Below are 16,315 nucleotides of genomic sequence, written 5' to 3'. Positions count from 1 at the left end.
CCACTTTAATAATGAATTAATGAGTTTTAGCAATAGTGAGAGTATGATTTTAATTCATGAATGAGTAGGTACTTTTTACAGTAGCAATCACTGTAAGCACCAAGGCAAGAAATTAATGACGTCAAAATCAACGCTCTGGTATAGATGAAAGAGGCTGATAGATGTATATAATATAACTCTGAGGATATTTCTCTCTTACTCCAAGTATCGTATTTAATATAAACTGAGCAGAGCTACTGCTCTTGCTGGTACTGCTGCTGCTGGTGGTATATAATAAGGATACAGATGTAGATGCTTACACACGTTGAGCTCCTATCCGCAAAACCGTCTGTCTCTACTACACTACATCTTGACGCCGCGACGAATGCTCAGCGGTGGGTGGTTGGAGGATAAATATAGATAAATACACGACCGCCTACTCAACCGAGGGATACCGTATTTTCTCCACATGCCGAGGAGACGACGACGCTAGTCGCTTATGAAAAACGGCTCGCATCCTATGGCCCAGGGTGTCGCACCGCTACACCATCATTATCATTATCACCGTCATCGGTTATTTCGCAAGTGAAGTGCCAGCGAGAATTATTTTAAATTTTAAATAAAATACTATCTGCGCTAAATGTCATTTCATACACTCACATTATAAATCATTGTCTTGTCATTTTTTTTAACTGTATTATGTATTTTTTTATTTATTTTTTGCCGTACCCGCTCTCGTATCTCGGTTTACTAAACACATGAATACTCTGGGCTTTATATAGTAACTCAGCTCTATACTTGAATACTATACACAACAGAATAGAATTGGATACGACTATTCTCGGGCTTTATGGTATGGAAACACACAAGTGGATGATACATAGACAGTCTTGGTGTTGACCTCACTGCTAATTTTAAAAAAAATTTTAAATCTGAAACACGATGGATCCCACGGATATGGATGCTGAGTTCGAAACGCCATCCAAGTGTTTGATATTACTTTGTTTAATATGGAAGTTTTTTAAATGTATATTTTCACATGTGACACTTGTATCACTTGTCGTAGCTTATTGCGTTCTCGGTGCCTATGCATTTGAAAGACTCGAGTCTGGATATGAAAAAGACGTAGGTTTTTATTATTAAAAAACTTTCAACCTCTTATCATTTTGTTGTAACTATTGCTATTATTATTATTATTAAGTACAACTTCTATTAAAATTACTGTATGAATTCCCGGTAGGTGAAGCGCAGCATAAAAGACATCCGTGGTAATGTCACTGAAAAGTTATGGATAATGACACAATCGGCGGAGATACTTATTCGTAAAAATTGGACGGATGATGTAGTAGAAAAATTGCGGGTAAAGTATACAGCCCGTGGAATCTTTATTTCATATTGTAGCATTTTATTTATATCTTTATTGTTGATGGATTTTGTTGTTATCATTTACCATTTATGTGTATTGTTGTATATGAAGGCTTTCGAAACGGATCTTTTGAAGAAAATGAAAAAAGACGGCTGGGATGGAAGCGAAGAAGAGGACGAAATTCAGTGGACTTTTGCCGGTGCTCTATTTTACTCAATCATTGTTATCACAACGATAGGGTACGGTCACATTTCTCCAAAGACTCCGAACGGCAAGGTCGTAACTATTTTCTATGCTATACTTGGCATACCCCTGATGTTACTATGCCTATCTAATATTGGGGATGTCATGGCCTCGAGCTTCAGGTAAATTAGCTCACTCGACCGTAAGTGGATTCTGCGGGTCACTCCACATTCGATTAGTCTTATTCAACCATAAACTAAATTTATTTTTGGACTCTGAGTCACGTATGTTTTATTATTTAATACTTTTTTATTTGTAGATTTCTTTACTGGAAAATTTGCTGCTATGTTTGCACACGACCGCCTAAGCCACGACGTGTACGGAGCAGTCACTTAGCTCGAGGATATAGCGTTCGTCAGGGATCTGGGTAATAAAATATTACTCTCGTGACCTCATTAATTTTATTTATACACCAATGTTGCTGTTTAATTTATTAGCCGACCTGGATCAAGACCGGCTTCATTACGTAGGTCCGTTAGGGCAAGTCATAGATCGACGGACTCGGCTCTTGGTCATTCAGGAAGCATGGCCCGATCAACGCACTCCGAGACAGTCGCTGCTGGAGAGTCTCATCGATTAAATCCTCCGCGTCGTTACGACGTCGATGGCAACTTTAATGACTTTACAAAGCGATCGACTCTGCCGGGCAGTGCCTCACCTCGTCATCTGCAGTCAATTAGTCCCATGAGACACACGTATGACGTACCGGGCACGTCGACAGCACCGAGAATCGTCAGTGGCAATAGTAGGAGAGCCCGCAGTGGGACAGCGACCTCGCACACTCCCGGGGCAACCCAGTCGCTTGATAGGCGATTGCTCTTTGCTCCAAATGATATCGATGATCGTACACCAGTGCTTTTCAACAAGTATGCCCTAGATGAGCCGTCATGCTTACCAAGACATCATCCAGAGACTGATAATCAAAATACTGGTAGCCATTATCAATCGATCCTAAATAGAAAACAAAAAAAGATAATTTATTTATTAATCCATCTATCAAGTGAGATATCGCATTGAATAATAATTTATTTCAGGCCTCTACGATGACGTTCATCCATCACGTCCGAGTATCGCGACGAAAAGCAGACTCAAACCAGATAACGTGGCCTCGTCCACATTGCCTCGTGTCGAGCGATCTGTGATAACGCCACGCAGATGTTACTCGGTGGATCCTTCCGCAGTTGCCAGCGAGCCGAGTCCATATCTCGAGGTCTCACGACCTAGAAGAATTCCCAGCGGTGGAATACGACGTCCCCGTAGCAATCTTAGTTCTACTTGTAAGTTGTCTGTGTGCTACAATAGAACACAGAGTTACTATATTACGGTACATGAAATATAATTAGCTCACGTGATGCGTATATATCACGTAATTATACAACTATAATACTAATTTACGTTATATATATAAATATATACATGTATATTATTGTTATTTTAGCCCGCACACCCAGAAGAGAAGCACCATCGCCGCGAATCATGTCCCCCATGGGCTTTGCCGTTCATCGTCAAGTTTATGCTGACGATATCGAATATGATGAGTATTTGATGCCCGCTGAAGATCAAACAATAAAACCCGTTCCAATTTGGCTCTGCGTATTTCTGGTCGTTAGTTACATATTAGGCGGTGCTGTTTTATTTAACGAGTGGGAAAGCTGGATCTTTCTTGACTCGGCATATTTCTGTTTCATTACTCTTACAACCATAGGCAAGTATATCATCACTTTAATGAGCGTCTATTTTTATGTATTTACTGTTTTAGTTTAGTTTAGTTTAGTTTAGTTTTATGTTTTGTTTCATACAGCAGAGTAATTATACCATATTATATTTACATTCCAGGGTTTGGTGATTTCGTGCCGGCTCACAAACTTAATGCACATCAGGGAATTGCACTCTGCTCGCTCTACCTCCTCTTCGGTATCGCCCTACTTGCAATGAGTTTTAATTTGGTTCAGGAAGAAGTAATAACAAACGTCAAGAGCGTCGCTAAACGGCTGGGTATCATAAAGGAGGATGAAGATGATGAGGAAGATGACATCGATGACAACGACGTTGACGTAATTAACGACGAATATGAAGATAGAAATTATGACTGCGAGTACGCTGAATATCCAGGCAATCATCGCGGTTACAGTTACGGTCATCATGATCTTGAGATGTCGTAAAATAAAATATTTGATAATTAAAAATTTATACTTAAATATTAAATTAATTAAAAACTTGGGATTGTGAGGCAACATGAAGCTCAATACAATATTGTAATTTATTAAAATACTATTTTCAAAGTTACAAGTATAACTTTTTACACGCCTAAGAACAAGACGAAGAAGTAGACGAAGGTGATTTCTCATATGACAAAAACCGCGGCATCTTTTTCTTCTTCTTCTCTGTCTGGTCGTGGTAGCCGCCGCCGCCGCCGCGGTATCGCCACCGCAAAACAGTACAGCTTGCTGCTACTCTACTCTATAATTTTAGAATTGTGCTATTTCGAGTTAGTGTGCCGCGTCGTCGTCAGACCACGAGAGACAGACTCATACCATCCGAGTAGTATACATCCGAGAGGCTCCAGCTCAAACGATACTCCCCTCTTCAATTCAAACGCTCTTTCGAGCTAAAGTGTATATCTGCCTCATATTATTTCTTCTTCTTTTTGTTCTTTTTAGATCAACTCTATCTATCTATCAATAATATATATCTACCTCACTTTCTTATACATTCACTTGTATATTACATATCTCTTTGAAACCGGCCAGCGTGAAGACATAAAGAATATCTATATATACATATACATACATACATATTTTTTTTTCACTTTGATAAATCAATCGTGCGACGAGTTTTTTACACAAGTTTAAATTGAGATTGTCCTCAATATAATAAAACGTTCACGAGTGTCTTGTTGCGGGTGATACAGCGATTCAGCACGTGCAGATTTTAGTAATTTATTTATTTTTAAAATTAATGTCTTGATATTAGTTTTTAAAAAATAGTGAATCCTGTAAATATGAGATGACAGATCGTCAATTGTGCACTGGTGGTATCATCGGGTGGTTCTGCCGATGATAACAGTAATGACGATTAGATTTGTCCTGTGATATGGACGAGGAGGAGACGAGATGGCCAGCAAATGCTCCAGTTGCTGTTGGAGATCGAGGACGAGGACTGACGCCAAGTGCCAGCTGGAGCAGCCAACGCAATGCATCGGTTAGACGACAACAGCGGAGCTCGTCCAGGCGTTCCGAGTGGCGGGACAGCAGCACCACCAGCAGACGAAGAAGAAAAAGGCATAAACTTTTGGGTGAAAAAATAGCCGATTGGTTTCGTGCATTTTTAGCTTTTCTCTTTAGCAATGTTGGGATTGTGTGTCTGGTTGTGGGCTACACTATTGCCGGGGCATTTATATTCAAAGCTGTCGAGGGCTCCTATAATCGTAAAATTGGAAACGGCTATGACGTACCGAGATCACGAAATGAAACTGCGCTTCATTTGTGGAAATTAACGACCAAGGTAAAACCGCATTAGACTTTCACTTTACTATTTTTATTATGCATTATTATTTTTTTTAAATATTACATTTTTTTATTTCCAACTTTTACTGGCACCGTAAATTAATTTAACCAGCCAATATAATAAATAGACTTTTACTTATGATAAATTAAATTTACCGTAGGAAAACGTTTTCTCGGAGAAACTATGGAAGTCAAAGGTGGATATAATTCTAAAGAGCTACCAGGATATAATAGTTGATGCCGTAAAAAATGAATGGGACGGTTCAGACTCGATGGAGAATCGAAAGTGGAGTTTTGCTGGGGCTTTCTTGTACTCCTTGACAGTCATTACGACAATTGGTAAGCGTGTAAATAGTCCATCTATATAATAATAATAATGATAATAATTATACAACTTGTCTGTTTTTGTGTAAACCACATTACAAATTACACATGGCCAAATCCATAATTACTCGCGTCTTGTAATTTCAAGGTTACGGTAATAAGTGTCCTCGGACCATGTGGGGCAAGGTGATTACAATTGGCTACGCCATCGCCGGAATGCCCCTGTTTCTTTTGTACCTCACTAACATCGGCGATTTACTTGCTAAAAGTTTCAAGTGGACTTATGCCCGTTGCTTTCTATGCAGGTCAGTATGCTTATATTTCTTCACTAAAAAATCGGGTGTCAATCCGGAGTGACCACGGATTTTATTTAAATCCGCGTTTACTCCGATTCGGAGTTTTAATATATATTAAAATAAACTCCCCTTCGGAGTGAATTTTACTTTAAGGGGATTAAATACACCAGCATCCACTCCGGATTTTCACTTTATTAAGTGGTCGTCATTACTGTTACCATTGTTCTTGTTTTTGATGATGTATATATTTTTGCAGATGCCGAAAGAGGCCACGAGAATCTCGTGATCGTCGGGTAACTGGCTCACGGCGATCACTCGGTCAGCCTTATCGAAATAACACCTGGCAGGTCAGTATAATGTACACGATATATCATCAACTGCGGTGTTGTTATTGTTATCTTATCATTTGTTCAATTGAGAATCTCAAGTTACCTTTACATTGCTCTTTATACATTTATATTTATGCATATGTGTGTTGGGAGTGTGTATTGTGAACATGATAGTCTGTGCAGATGGTGAGAATGCAATCGGGACGTGATGGGGCGGCATTCGACACCGTTAGTGTGGACAATGAGATTGAGACTGGTTCAAAAACAACGACAAGCGATCAAGGTAATGACAACAACGACGACAACGATGAAGAAGATGATGATAGCGGTGGTGGTGGCGAGGATGAAGATAACGACGATGATGATGATGACAGCAGTGATCATTATGATCCTAAGCGTATTACGGTCCCATTAACTCTTTGTCTGAGCATCATGGTTGGGTATGCAATCTATATTATCATGATAATAATGGCCATAATAATTATTATTATTATTGTAATGTAGGTATGACTTTTATAATAAATATTATCTTCCATCAAGCAGATATATTTGCGGAGGGGCATTTCTTTTCTCCAAATGGGAAGATTGGAATTTTCTCGACGGTTCGTACTTTTGTTTTATCTCCCTTTCAACAATCGGCTTCGGTGACATAGTTCCAGGCGACAAAATTTATGCTGCTGAGGGATTCGACCTATCTTTTATCTTCTGTTCCATGTACCTCATGCTAGGTCAAGTATTGTCGACTCTATAATTATTTAATTAATACACTCTATAATTAAATTATATTATTGTTATCATTATTATTATCATTGACTACTACCAATGATCAACGAAACATCTCTGCAGGTATGGCTCTAATAGCCATGTGTTTCAACTTAATGCAAGAAGAAGTAATAGCTAAAATACGATCGTTGACGCGATCAGTAAAGCATGTCCTTCGTTGTGATCGTTAGCTTGGTGAAAATGGAAAAAAAATAAAATAAACTGGCTCATGTGACCTGATGACACACAATAAACCGGTGAGTGTTATACTTACTTTTTTTAACATACATTGTTACCATATATATACATATACATACATAAATTTAGATCAAAAGAGCATCAGTATCACTGAAAGAGACATTTAGACTTGGCGGTCCTCCAATACAATCAATGTCCTACTACTCAATATGTTTTAAATATATACACATGTATACATATATGTATATATCTTTATCGATCATTATTTCCTGATATGTTACAAGCATATACATGCTGCCGGATAGCATAGATCCTAAAATTCTGGCATCCGACGGCACAACGAGGAGCGAAGTCGTTGCAAGCGTCGAGTAGCAGCAGCAGCAGCAGCAAGTCATCATTGAATTTCCACGTCCTTCTCCACCACCCTCGCGTACTCGTGCAATTGCGTTTCTCTCTCGACAACTCTGGCAAACTTCCAATCTATTTGTACGAGCTATCAAACTATATCTATGCGCGGCTAACTCGTTATCGATGATTATATCGCGTGGTGTGTATACCTGTTTAACGAATAATGTAGTTCCTCTTTTGCAGCACATACATCAATACCTATTACTACATCTATGTCTATCTCTTAACTGATAGCTGCGGCACTTGTCGGCTTATTTTCCTGTCCTCGTAAACGTTTGTGTAAAGCCACACACTGCTCCTTCCTGTGCATATATTTTACGCAGACTATAAGGACTTCTGATCTTGTGAATATCCCATGGTGCGCTCATGCGTCCTGGTCCAACACACAACATATATACCAGGACTCTACTCTCCAGATTACTCTGCTCACCATGTCCTATATATCGAAAAGTTGCCCGGCAAAGTCGAGCCACCATCGTCCATCAGACCGTCGTCGATTCTGCGCGCGGATTTCTCTACACATAACGAGTGAGCATCGTGTCAGACTCCCTCGCACCTTCAGCAGAAATTTATCCGCGGTACAGTACGATCATGTAGTTCAGTGTGATGGTACTTGCAGTACGGCAAGGGCGTTTTCTTGTGCAACTAAACTGCAACCCTAAAATGGCCCTCTGCTAGTACTTGTTAAATATATTTAGCAATTGATAATATATTTATTGTTACAAAGTTCAATAATAATAGTAATAGTAATAATGAACGTTTACAGATAACAATAATAAAATATGTGCGTGTATAATTATTATTACTGTAAAGTATAAATATAAATAATGAATATAAATTGAGTTAATCTGTTGGCAATTATGAACGCTTAAAATTTCATTAAGGACTCTTCGTAAGCGAGCAAGGTAATCAGTGCTAGATATATAATTGCGCATAGACAATTAAATAAGGTGAAACGCGGAATAAAGTAGTCGTAGAGTAGTCATTGGCTGGACTTTGCGGCCTCATTCTTCATCATTTACAACACATTCATAACTCCATCAGGTCTTTTACTGATACTCTGTTTAAATAATAATAATAGTAGCTGTAGTAGTACCAGTAGTTGTTGCTTTTTAAATATGTATATAGTACTGATAATAATTGCGCTACGAAATGATTCATTGGCAATTAATTTAATAAAATAGCCGCCAGTGAATCATTTAACATATTTAATAATTAACAATCTACACGGTTATTATTGTAATTCAATAATTTATGATAGCAATGATGTTGGATCGTGTGATATGAAACGTGGCTGTTACACACGTATAAGCTGTATTGAATGCCGAGTAGCAGCCGTGATAATCTCAAGTGCCGCTAGCCTCAAGGTAGGCTGTATACAAAAGCACTCGTTCATTTTAGCTGGTGATAAAAACGGCTGATTAAGCGCCACTGTCTTGGTGTCTTGTCCACCTCGAGTTAAGTAAAACAGTATTTTTATTTTATTTTATTTTTCATTCGGTCAATCAACTGTACTAATCTTTGTACCGAGCTGGATATTGTAACGCGAATTTAATGGATATGTATACTGTACATATGCGTGTATGCAAATGTAAATACATGAGGAGAGACAGTTACCCTAGTGTGTTGTCACACCTTGTCGAGTCTTCCGCCGCCTTTTCCTAGTTCTCTCTTTCCCTCTTGTGCAAGCAGAGCTGAGCTATCGATTGCATTCTAGCTGCTAGCTACTGCTAGGGTTGTCGCTGACGCCACCACCAATTTTTCTAGTTCTCAGAGCTATTGCAAATTGATATGTCATGACTTTTTAGCTCCTATTCAATATATATACACATGTATATATATAGCTTCACTCATTCTATCAGTGCACACTGCACACTACCTTAATTCAATCATCTCCATATTGTGCAAAGCTTATTTATCATTTTAATTTAATTAGGCCACAGTCTAATCAATTATTTAAACGCAAATAATTCATTTCAATATCAATTGTAATTTAAAATATTTTTATTATTTTTTTACAGCGGGCGGATGAGAACAATTTCCCTATGGACAGGATAAATATTAAACAGACAAAGACACTGATAGGGACACAAGAACACATCAGAATTAAATGCTGTTATTTTGATGAATATGTTAGCAGCATGTCATTGTCATTAAGGAGATGGTGTTTACACCTATCGGCGTTATCGAGCTCACCATCTTACCAAATAATTCCATGTCACCTAATGGGCATTATCGGTGTGACAATAGCCAGCGTGATAAGAAGACCAACGTAGGGCTGGCTGCTGGAGGTACATTGTCCAGTTACTGCTGGTCCAAGCAATGATGCAAATAAGCGCGAGTGATTATTACCAGAGAGCGCCACGATCTTGCTCGGGTGGACGTCGTTCATCTCAGCTAACTGCTGCAGCTTCAACAACGGCAATCACTAGTGCTGGTTCAAATACTCCTAATAATACTGAAAATTCATTTAGAATATCGACAACAGTTAAGGCCTCGGAATTGTGGTGCTGCTGTTGCAATTGCACTACGGCGAGGAGCACCAAAGCACCAGGTTTCCTCGCTTGTCTAGGTATATGTGTACTTGTTTTTGGATACACACTACTCGGTGCATTTGCTTTCATGGCTCTCGAAGGTGGTTTTAAAACGGTAAAATACTCACTTATTTATTTGTTTACTTGTAGAGAGATTAAGTTTAATTAATTTATGGGGATTAAATTTTGATTAAATCAGGAATCACCGTCAGATATAGTAAGACTGTCTAGTGGTTCATCAAAAACCGTAAATGCAAATGGTGGTAAAACATCAGTAAATGTTGGAACTCGTGATCAAACAACTCAGTCACCGGTAATTTTATCTGGTGATGAGGATGAAGATGCAGATGCTAAAAAATTACGGGCTTACACTGTCGAGAAGCTGTGGGGCATCACTGAAGACCTAAATGTTCTTTATAAAGACAATTGGACGCGATTAGCCGAGCGTGAGATTCTCGAATTTCAGGAGAAAATGGCACGTAGTCTTAATCACGACCCACGTTCGTCAACATTCTCTGTTTACGGAGGAACTATTCAGCGATCGCCACGAGGTGGTAATGACAGATACAAAAGTGACAGACGTTGGACATTTGGGGGCAGTTTATTGTACTCTTTAACTCTTATTACAACAATTGGTGAGTTTAGACACTTGAGATATTTAAATAAATATTTATTGATTAATTAATTTAATAGGATACGGTAGTGTTGCCCCTCGGACCATTTGGGGGAGAGTGATCACCGTAGTCTACGCACTAGCAGGGATACCTCTGATGCTGGTGTACCTGAGCACCATTGGAGATGTCTTTGCCAGGACGTTTCGTCGTCTATATGGTAGACTTTGTCATCGGAACAACGATTGCAATAAAAAACAACCGTCAAGTGGTGGACAGTTTCTAGTACCGCCGCCTCCGATGCCTGGTTTAATTGAAAAAAGCTACCATCGTTATGACAATCACATTGAAACGACGAAACTCGGTAATTTTTATTCCAGTAAAGACAGTTCTTGTGACGAACTTGGCGTTCGCGCTACCGGAGGCGCTATTCTTCTTGATCGCGATGGACTTGAGAGTAATCTTTACCTCCATTCTGCCTCCTCAGCCAATGTTTTGCAGGTTTAGTATTTAAAAAAAAAAACATTATTTTACTTTAGAGTAAATTCTGCATGTGCTAAATATTAAATAAAATATTTAAGGATAACAACTCGGAGAAACGACACTTGCATCCATGCTCTCAAATGTCTCTGATGCCGTCAGCAGTAGGCTACGGGACTGACACTATTTGTGTTGTAAGAATACCAATAAGCCTGTGTCTTTTGATGATATTACTGTACGTGTGCGCTGGGACATTTATGTTTCACCGATTAGAGGGATGGACTTTATTGGAGAGCAGTTATTTCTGCTTCACAAGTCTCGGAACAATTGGATTTGGTGACCTCGTTCCAACCGGCAGAAGTGCTTCGACAAAACTATTAGAAGAACTCAGTCTGTGCGCTTGCTCATTGTACATTCTCATTGGAATGGGTTTGATAGCAATGTGCTTTAATTTAATGCAAGAAGAAGTTGTACGAGTTGTACGTGTGTTTGGTAGAACCTGCGGTACTACTGGAGGTATGACACCAGGCAATTCTCTCGTTGGAGCAACAGGTTCGATCTTATCTCTTACGCTTATTAAATCCCGGGCCAATATTTATCTTTTGCGGTTTTGTAATAAACGAGTTTAGCTGAATAAAATTGTGTATTTTTTAGGATTGAAATCGGAGATGTGCGGGGACGGTGGTATTGCTGGTAATGTCATCTCGGATGGTTGTCGTCAAGAGTTAGATCATGATGACGACGCAATAGCCATGTCAATAGTATCTGCTGCTTCCTGACAACGTCCTACCAGGAGTTCTGTCGACGATGGACAACTCCTGGCACATCATCGTTTTGCGGCAATAAACAAACAACAACTAACATCACCAGGTCGTTATTCATTACCACGAAAAAAAACAATACCATCGGATTTTGGTAGAGACACTTTTGGTCCTCCCGGTTCATTTTCACCCACAGCTCATATTCAACGTGGAGTATCCTCATTTACACGTAACAATATATCACCGTTACAACACTACTCGTATCAACGCGGAGATGGCTGTCACTCGCAGCAAGATGATCCAGCAAATTTTGAATACTTTGTACCGAGAAGTATAAGTGAATTTAATTTATCAGCCTCGTCTGTTCAAGATATAGCAATAGCGCCAGTACCACTTCCTAATTCTGTTTTGAAACCTTGTTCAAATATAGCGACTTGTACTTCATCCCAAACTAAAACGACTGGCACCAACGTCCAGAGTAATAATTCGTGTCTTGGTCGTCCGAGTACCGAAAGCACAAGTGGAACTGCTGGTGTGATATTGGGAACTCGTAGCCGCGAAAAAATGGTTACATTTGAAGACGAAGGGTGTCCAGGTTCAACCCCAACACGAAAAAATTTACCGCCAACTATGGAGAACGTTTTTATGTGACGCTATAAATTTATAAAATTAACAATTAAAATAATAATTAACGCGTCATAATTTATAATTAAAAATTATTTTTAAATGTGCTGCTGGAGTTGATATATTTGGTAATGCATTTTCGGCTGTGCATTTATGAGACACATTATTATGAATTAGTCATTGTCTTCATTCTCACTTATCATCATCATCATCATCATCACAATATAATTGTTATTATTATAACTATAATTAATTTATACTATTAATTAAACTGTCCTCACTACTGTCATTACTTTGTGACGATATTGTTAAATTGTGACTGCCGTTAAATTAACGACCCTCGGTTTACATATGAAAGACAAATAAAATATTGTAATAATAATAACACTAAAAAAATAATGATAGGTTGTTACTTTGATCAATTATCTAACATAATCTGCTATGTAATTGCAGTCTTATAGTTAAAATTATTATTATTATTATCATCACTTGTATTGTGATAAACATTATATTTAATATAAGAGGAAAATTTAAACTGTTGTACCTAAATCATATGAAAATTAAAGAAAAAACAAACCAGTAAACTAACTGTTTATGCAATCAATAGATTTGTTATTTATACTTATATAACTGATGCGTTACATGCTCTGATAATTTTTTAAAAAATTTAATAAGCAATTACTCTGGATTCTTGATAGTGATCATAATTATTAATTATTTTCTGTTGATGGTAGAGAAGAATACACATGAAAGCCCATCGCAGTATCGCGTCACGTGCACCAGGGAATGAGGATCCTGAAGAATTTAATTAAAAGTGTTATAATGAAATAATGAGTAAGTGAATGCATTAATGCATTCATCTCTAAATTTAGCTGAGTAATAAATAATAATAATAAATAAATAAATAAACGTGCATTCATCCATATCTGCGTCATCTGGACTGCCGTCTATTGCAGTTATAACTGTGCACGTAATATCCAGCAGATGTGATATAATAAATTGCACCGTGCAAAAAATAATTATTATAATAATCGGTAGACATAAACTGGATTCGCATTTGTCCAGAAAATCGTTCACGCAGGAGGGTAATATATATTGACTCGTCCCCATTTGATTTCGTTTAATTTAAAACAAACTTTTATTTTTTTTTTAATTACTTGATTAATTTATTTTATTATTTATTTTTTTTTATTCATTTACCTGCCATACTTTTTACGATATTTTTAAATAAATATAAATGTCACTATCGAGATCGCGGTTATATAAAACAAAAGAGTTATCAGTTTAGAATGAGTGACTTTTTTCTTTTTTTTTTCTTTACTCAATTAAATTAAATATACAATTATTATAAATAATTATTTGTAAAAAAAATGTATATATATATATGATTTAAGGTTTCCATAATTTTACGAGACCGTCCTCGCTGTAGGAACACAAGAGATTTTGATGAGGGTGATGCGAAATTCCTATCACATCTTTTTCATGAATCTGTAGGCAAAAAAAAAAAAAAAAAAATAGAATTGCAATTAAAATTTATCTTTTATTTTTTATTGATATGAATACTCACATTGAGAGTCCTCTCAAGCTTTCCAGAAGACGTTGAGAAACAATAAAGTACCAGATCTTCACCGACGCAATAAATAAATTCACCACGTGGACTTACGACAGTACAGACAAAATCACCACCTTCTCTTTTACCACTCGAGAATGATCTGACTATTTGGCCTTGCATGTTCATGATAACGACTGTATTAGAACGATTACATACTACGAAATGTTCTGGGTTTCGTGGTAAAACGTGGACACTGTTTACAGTGAGATCAGCAGCACCAAGAGATTTGTAAGTTCCGATACACTCGGTGGTCTTGATACTCCAGACTTTGACAGTGCCGTCAGACGACGCACTGATTACATGATGCCCATCAGAAGCGAATACCACTTCATTGACGAAGGAAGAATGACCACGAAACTCCTTCAAAGTCTTTCCTGACTTCAATCCATGGATTCTGATGGTAGCGTCAAAAGAAGCTGTCAATATCTGGCCATTGTCTCGGCTAAATTGTATACAAGTAACTCCCTTGGCATGCGCTTTTTCAAATCTTCTTAGACACTGGCCACTTTGGACACGCCAGACTTTTATTTTACCATCTTGGGAACCAGTCGCAAGCATTTCACTGTCACGACTGAAAGCCATTGATAACACAGCTTGTTCCATCATCATAAAATTATCCTGAGCTTGATACTTGAGATCTTTTCTTATTTTACCTGTTGTGAAATTCCATACCTCTATAAAACCATCCACCGACCCGGTCACCAAGTACTGGCCATCTGGTGAAAATCGCGCGCACTCAACATGAGACTTTTGACCAAACTTTATTTGCTTGGACAATTGCGTTGGATATTTTTCGTCTTCTTGATCTCTTACTGCTGCTTTACCACGGAACAAATCGATCGTTGTACCAGGCGGCAAAAGTCCTTGATGTTGTTGCCATTTCAGAGCTTGTCCCAGCAAAGCCAACAGTCTGCTCGACGGCACCACTGATACTTCACCCGACAACGCATTAGCTATATAAGCCCGTCTCTTTTCCTTCGTGCTGCCATCCGGATAAGCTTCTCGCGGATCGAAATACGATCTCGCCAATAAATTTTCTGTTAAAAATATTCCCATATAAAAATCGATCACGCATTACGCCAAAAGTAAAACCAATTATAAATAACTTACCCAGATGAATATATCTCTCAGGCTCTTGCTGTTTCATCATAATCATAGGATCTGTTTGCCGCAATAAAGATCTCGCAGCACCCAGTTCTCTCAACTCAATCAGCTCCAACACAATTTGCTCGTACAAATCAATCAATTTTTTATCCGGCAACTTTAACGACTGTATGGCTTTTAGAACCGTGTCCCAATGACCATTATTTATATCCGCGACAAAACCATCCACACTGTCAACTGTATTAAGAGATACTCCAGTCTCTTCCTATATTTAATTTAAAAGTAAAACCCATTAGTTGATTTCTCTAATTAATTTATTGAAACTCATAAATATTACACGTGATACTCAAAATACCAGACCTCCAACGATTTTTTTATTCTTTATGAATCATTTATATGTTATTTAAAAATATGTAGGTATAAATTTTTTAAAACAGAGTGAGTTACCCAGTTCTCAGCTCTTTTAAAAACTCACCTTCTAACCGGGAAATTTAAAAATGTCTGCAGATCCAATCATTCAGATTTTTCCATTAAAATAATAAATCAATAAAAAATAAATATCTAGGGTAAGAGCACCAGTACCCAGCCGGTCATATACTTTAACATTGGCTCAAAATATATATAGATATAATTTAACATGAGGCTGCTGGCTACTGGTTTGGAGCTGGGTACCGGTGCTCTTACCCTATATGTCAAAATTATGTTGTTAATAAAATTTTTAGATACTGGATACTTACAAGAGGCTGGAAATCGAGTACCTGACCCTACTGGGTACAGATTTTTAAAAATTGTCTTATAAATATTGATATTTAATTAATTTATTTATTTAAAAATTCGTCGGGTGCCTGGTATTTTTTACTAAAAATTACCTGCAGTGTCTGTAGTGTTTTTACAAGATTCGATTCTTTTAAATACTGTTGAATTAATCTGATAACGCTGTGGTAAACAAAAAAAAAATGAAAGTAGGTTAACAATTGTCACTTAGAAAAAAAAAAAAAAAATTAAATACTCACTCAGCTGATTCTATTTCAATAGACATTTTTATATTTTGTTACTGTGTAAAAATTATTTATAAAATAATTTATATTGCTATCACTAATTATGTTATTGCTGAGCACTTTTATTTTCAGCATTAAAAGGTTATGTTTGTTAATCAAATTGCGCGCGCAGTCGTAATG

General features: G+C 37.5%; 5 protein-coding genes across 9 annotated transcripts; 4 read left to right on the top strand and 1 right to left on the bottom strand.

The window, feature by feature from the left end:
- The first annotated feature begins 488 nt into the window (after window positions 1–488).
- On the top strand, window positions 489–4,678 carry LOC130663365 (uncharacterized). Its single transcript, XM_057462539.1, has 8 exons — window positions 489–1,104; window positions 1,220–1,339; window positions 1,457–1,710; window positions 1,848–1,955; window positions 2,026–2,519; window positions 2,623–2,865; window positions 3,027–3,293; window positions 3,425–4,678. The coding sequence occupies exons 1-8, from the start codon at window positions 922–924 to the stop codon at window positions 3,748–3,750; spliced, it is 1,995 nt and encodes a 664-aa protein (XP_057318522.1). The 5' UTR covers window positions 489–921; the 3' UTR covers window positions 3,751–4,678.
- Window positions 4,679–4,681: 3 nt separating this feature from the next.
- On the top strand, window positions 4,682–6,794 carry LOC130664155 (potassium channel subfamily K member 18-like). Its single transcript, XM_057463950.1, has 6 exons — window positions 4,682–5,092; window positions 5,256–5,433; window positions 5,567–5,723; window positions 5,971–6,061; window positions 6,227–6,483; window positions 6,548–6,794. Exons 1-6 carry the CDS (start codon window positions 4,682–4,684, stop codon window positions 6,792–6,794), a joined length of 1,341 nt encoding a protein of 446 aa, XP_057319933.1.
- An 814-nt stretch (window positions 6,795–7,608) lies between these two features.
- Window positions 7,609–11,825, top strand: LOC130663368 (uncharacterized). Of its 4 annotated transcripts, XM_057462546.1 has the most exons (7): window positions 7,615–8,316; window positions 8,673–8,778; window positions 9,433–10,060; window positions 10,145–10,580; window positions 10,639–11,057; window positions 11,138–11,588; window positions 11,691–11,825. In XM_057462546.1, the coding sequence occupies exons 3-7, from the start codon at window positions 9,734–9,736 to the stop codon at window positions 11,813–11,815; spliced, it is 1,758 nt and encodes a 585-aa protein (XP_057318529.1). In that variant the 5' UTR covers window positions 7,615–8,316; window positions 8,673–8,778; window positions 9,433–9,733; the 3' UTR covers window positions 11,816–11,825. The 4 variants fall into 4 exon arrangements, with proteins under 4 accessions (XP_057318530.1, XP_057318529.1, XP_057318527.1 ...); XM_057462547.1 differs by lacking the exon at window positions 8,673–8,778 and having other exon boundaries at window positions 7,609–8,316; window positions 11,666–11,805; XM_057462544.1 differs by lacking the exon at window positions 8,673–8,778.
- LOC130664154 (uncharacterized) lies at window positions 11,816–13,005 on the top strand (the record flags this gene model as incomplete). The annotated part of the gene is made up of 1 exon (XM_057463949.1): window positions 11,816–13,005. A coding segment is annotated over one exon (633 nt), but the record flags the coding sequence as incomplete, so codon positions are not given.
- Window positions 13,006–13,717: 712 nt separating this feature from the next.
- On the bottom strand, window positions 13,718–16,307 carry LOC130663369 (WD40 repeat-containing protein SMU1). Of its 2 annotated transcripts, XM_057462548.1 has the most exons (5): window positions 16,151–16,307; window positions 16,007–16,073; window positions 15,144–15,402; window positions 13,989–15,070; window positions 13,718–13,909 (listed from the first exon to the last, which is right to left on the bottom strand). In XM_057462548.1, the coding sequence occupies exons 1-5, from the start codon at window positions 16,174–16,176 to the stop codon at window positions 13,811–13,813; spliced, it is 1,533 nt and encodes a 510-aa protein (XP_057318531.1). In that variant the 5' UTR covers window positions 16,177–16,307; the 3' UTR covers window positions 13,718–13,810. The 2 variants fall into 2 exon arrangements, with proteins under 2 accessions (XP_057318531.1, XP_057318532.1); XM_057462549.1 differs by lacking the exons at window positions 16,007–16,073; window positions 16,151–16,307 and adding an exon at window positions 15,875–15,990.
- Window positions 16,308–16,315: the final 8 nt, after the last annotated feature.

This window comes from Microplitis mediator, chromosome 2, assembly GCF_029852145.1.
Source record: "Microplitis mediator isolate UGA2020A chromosome 2, iyMicMedi2.1, whole genome shotgun sequence".
Lineage (NCBI taxonomy): Eukaryota > Metazoa > Arthropoda > Insecta > Hymenoptera > Braconidae > Microplitis > Microplitis mediator.
The sequence above is the reverse complement of the archived record's forward strand: the minus strand, read 5'-3'. Positions and strand labels throughout refer to the sequence as shown.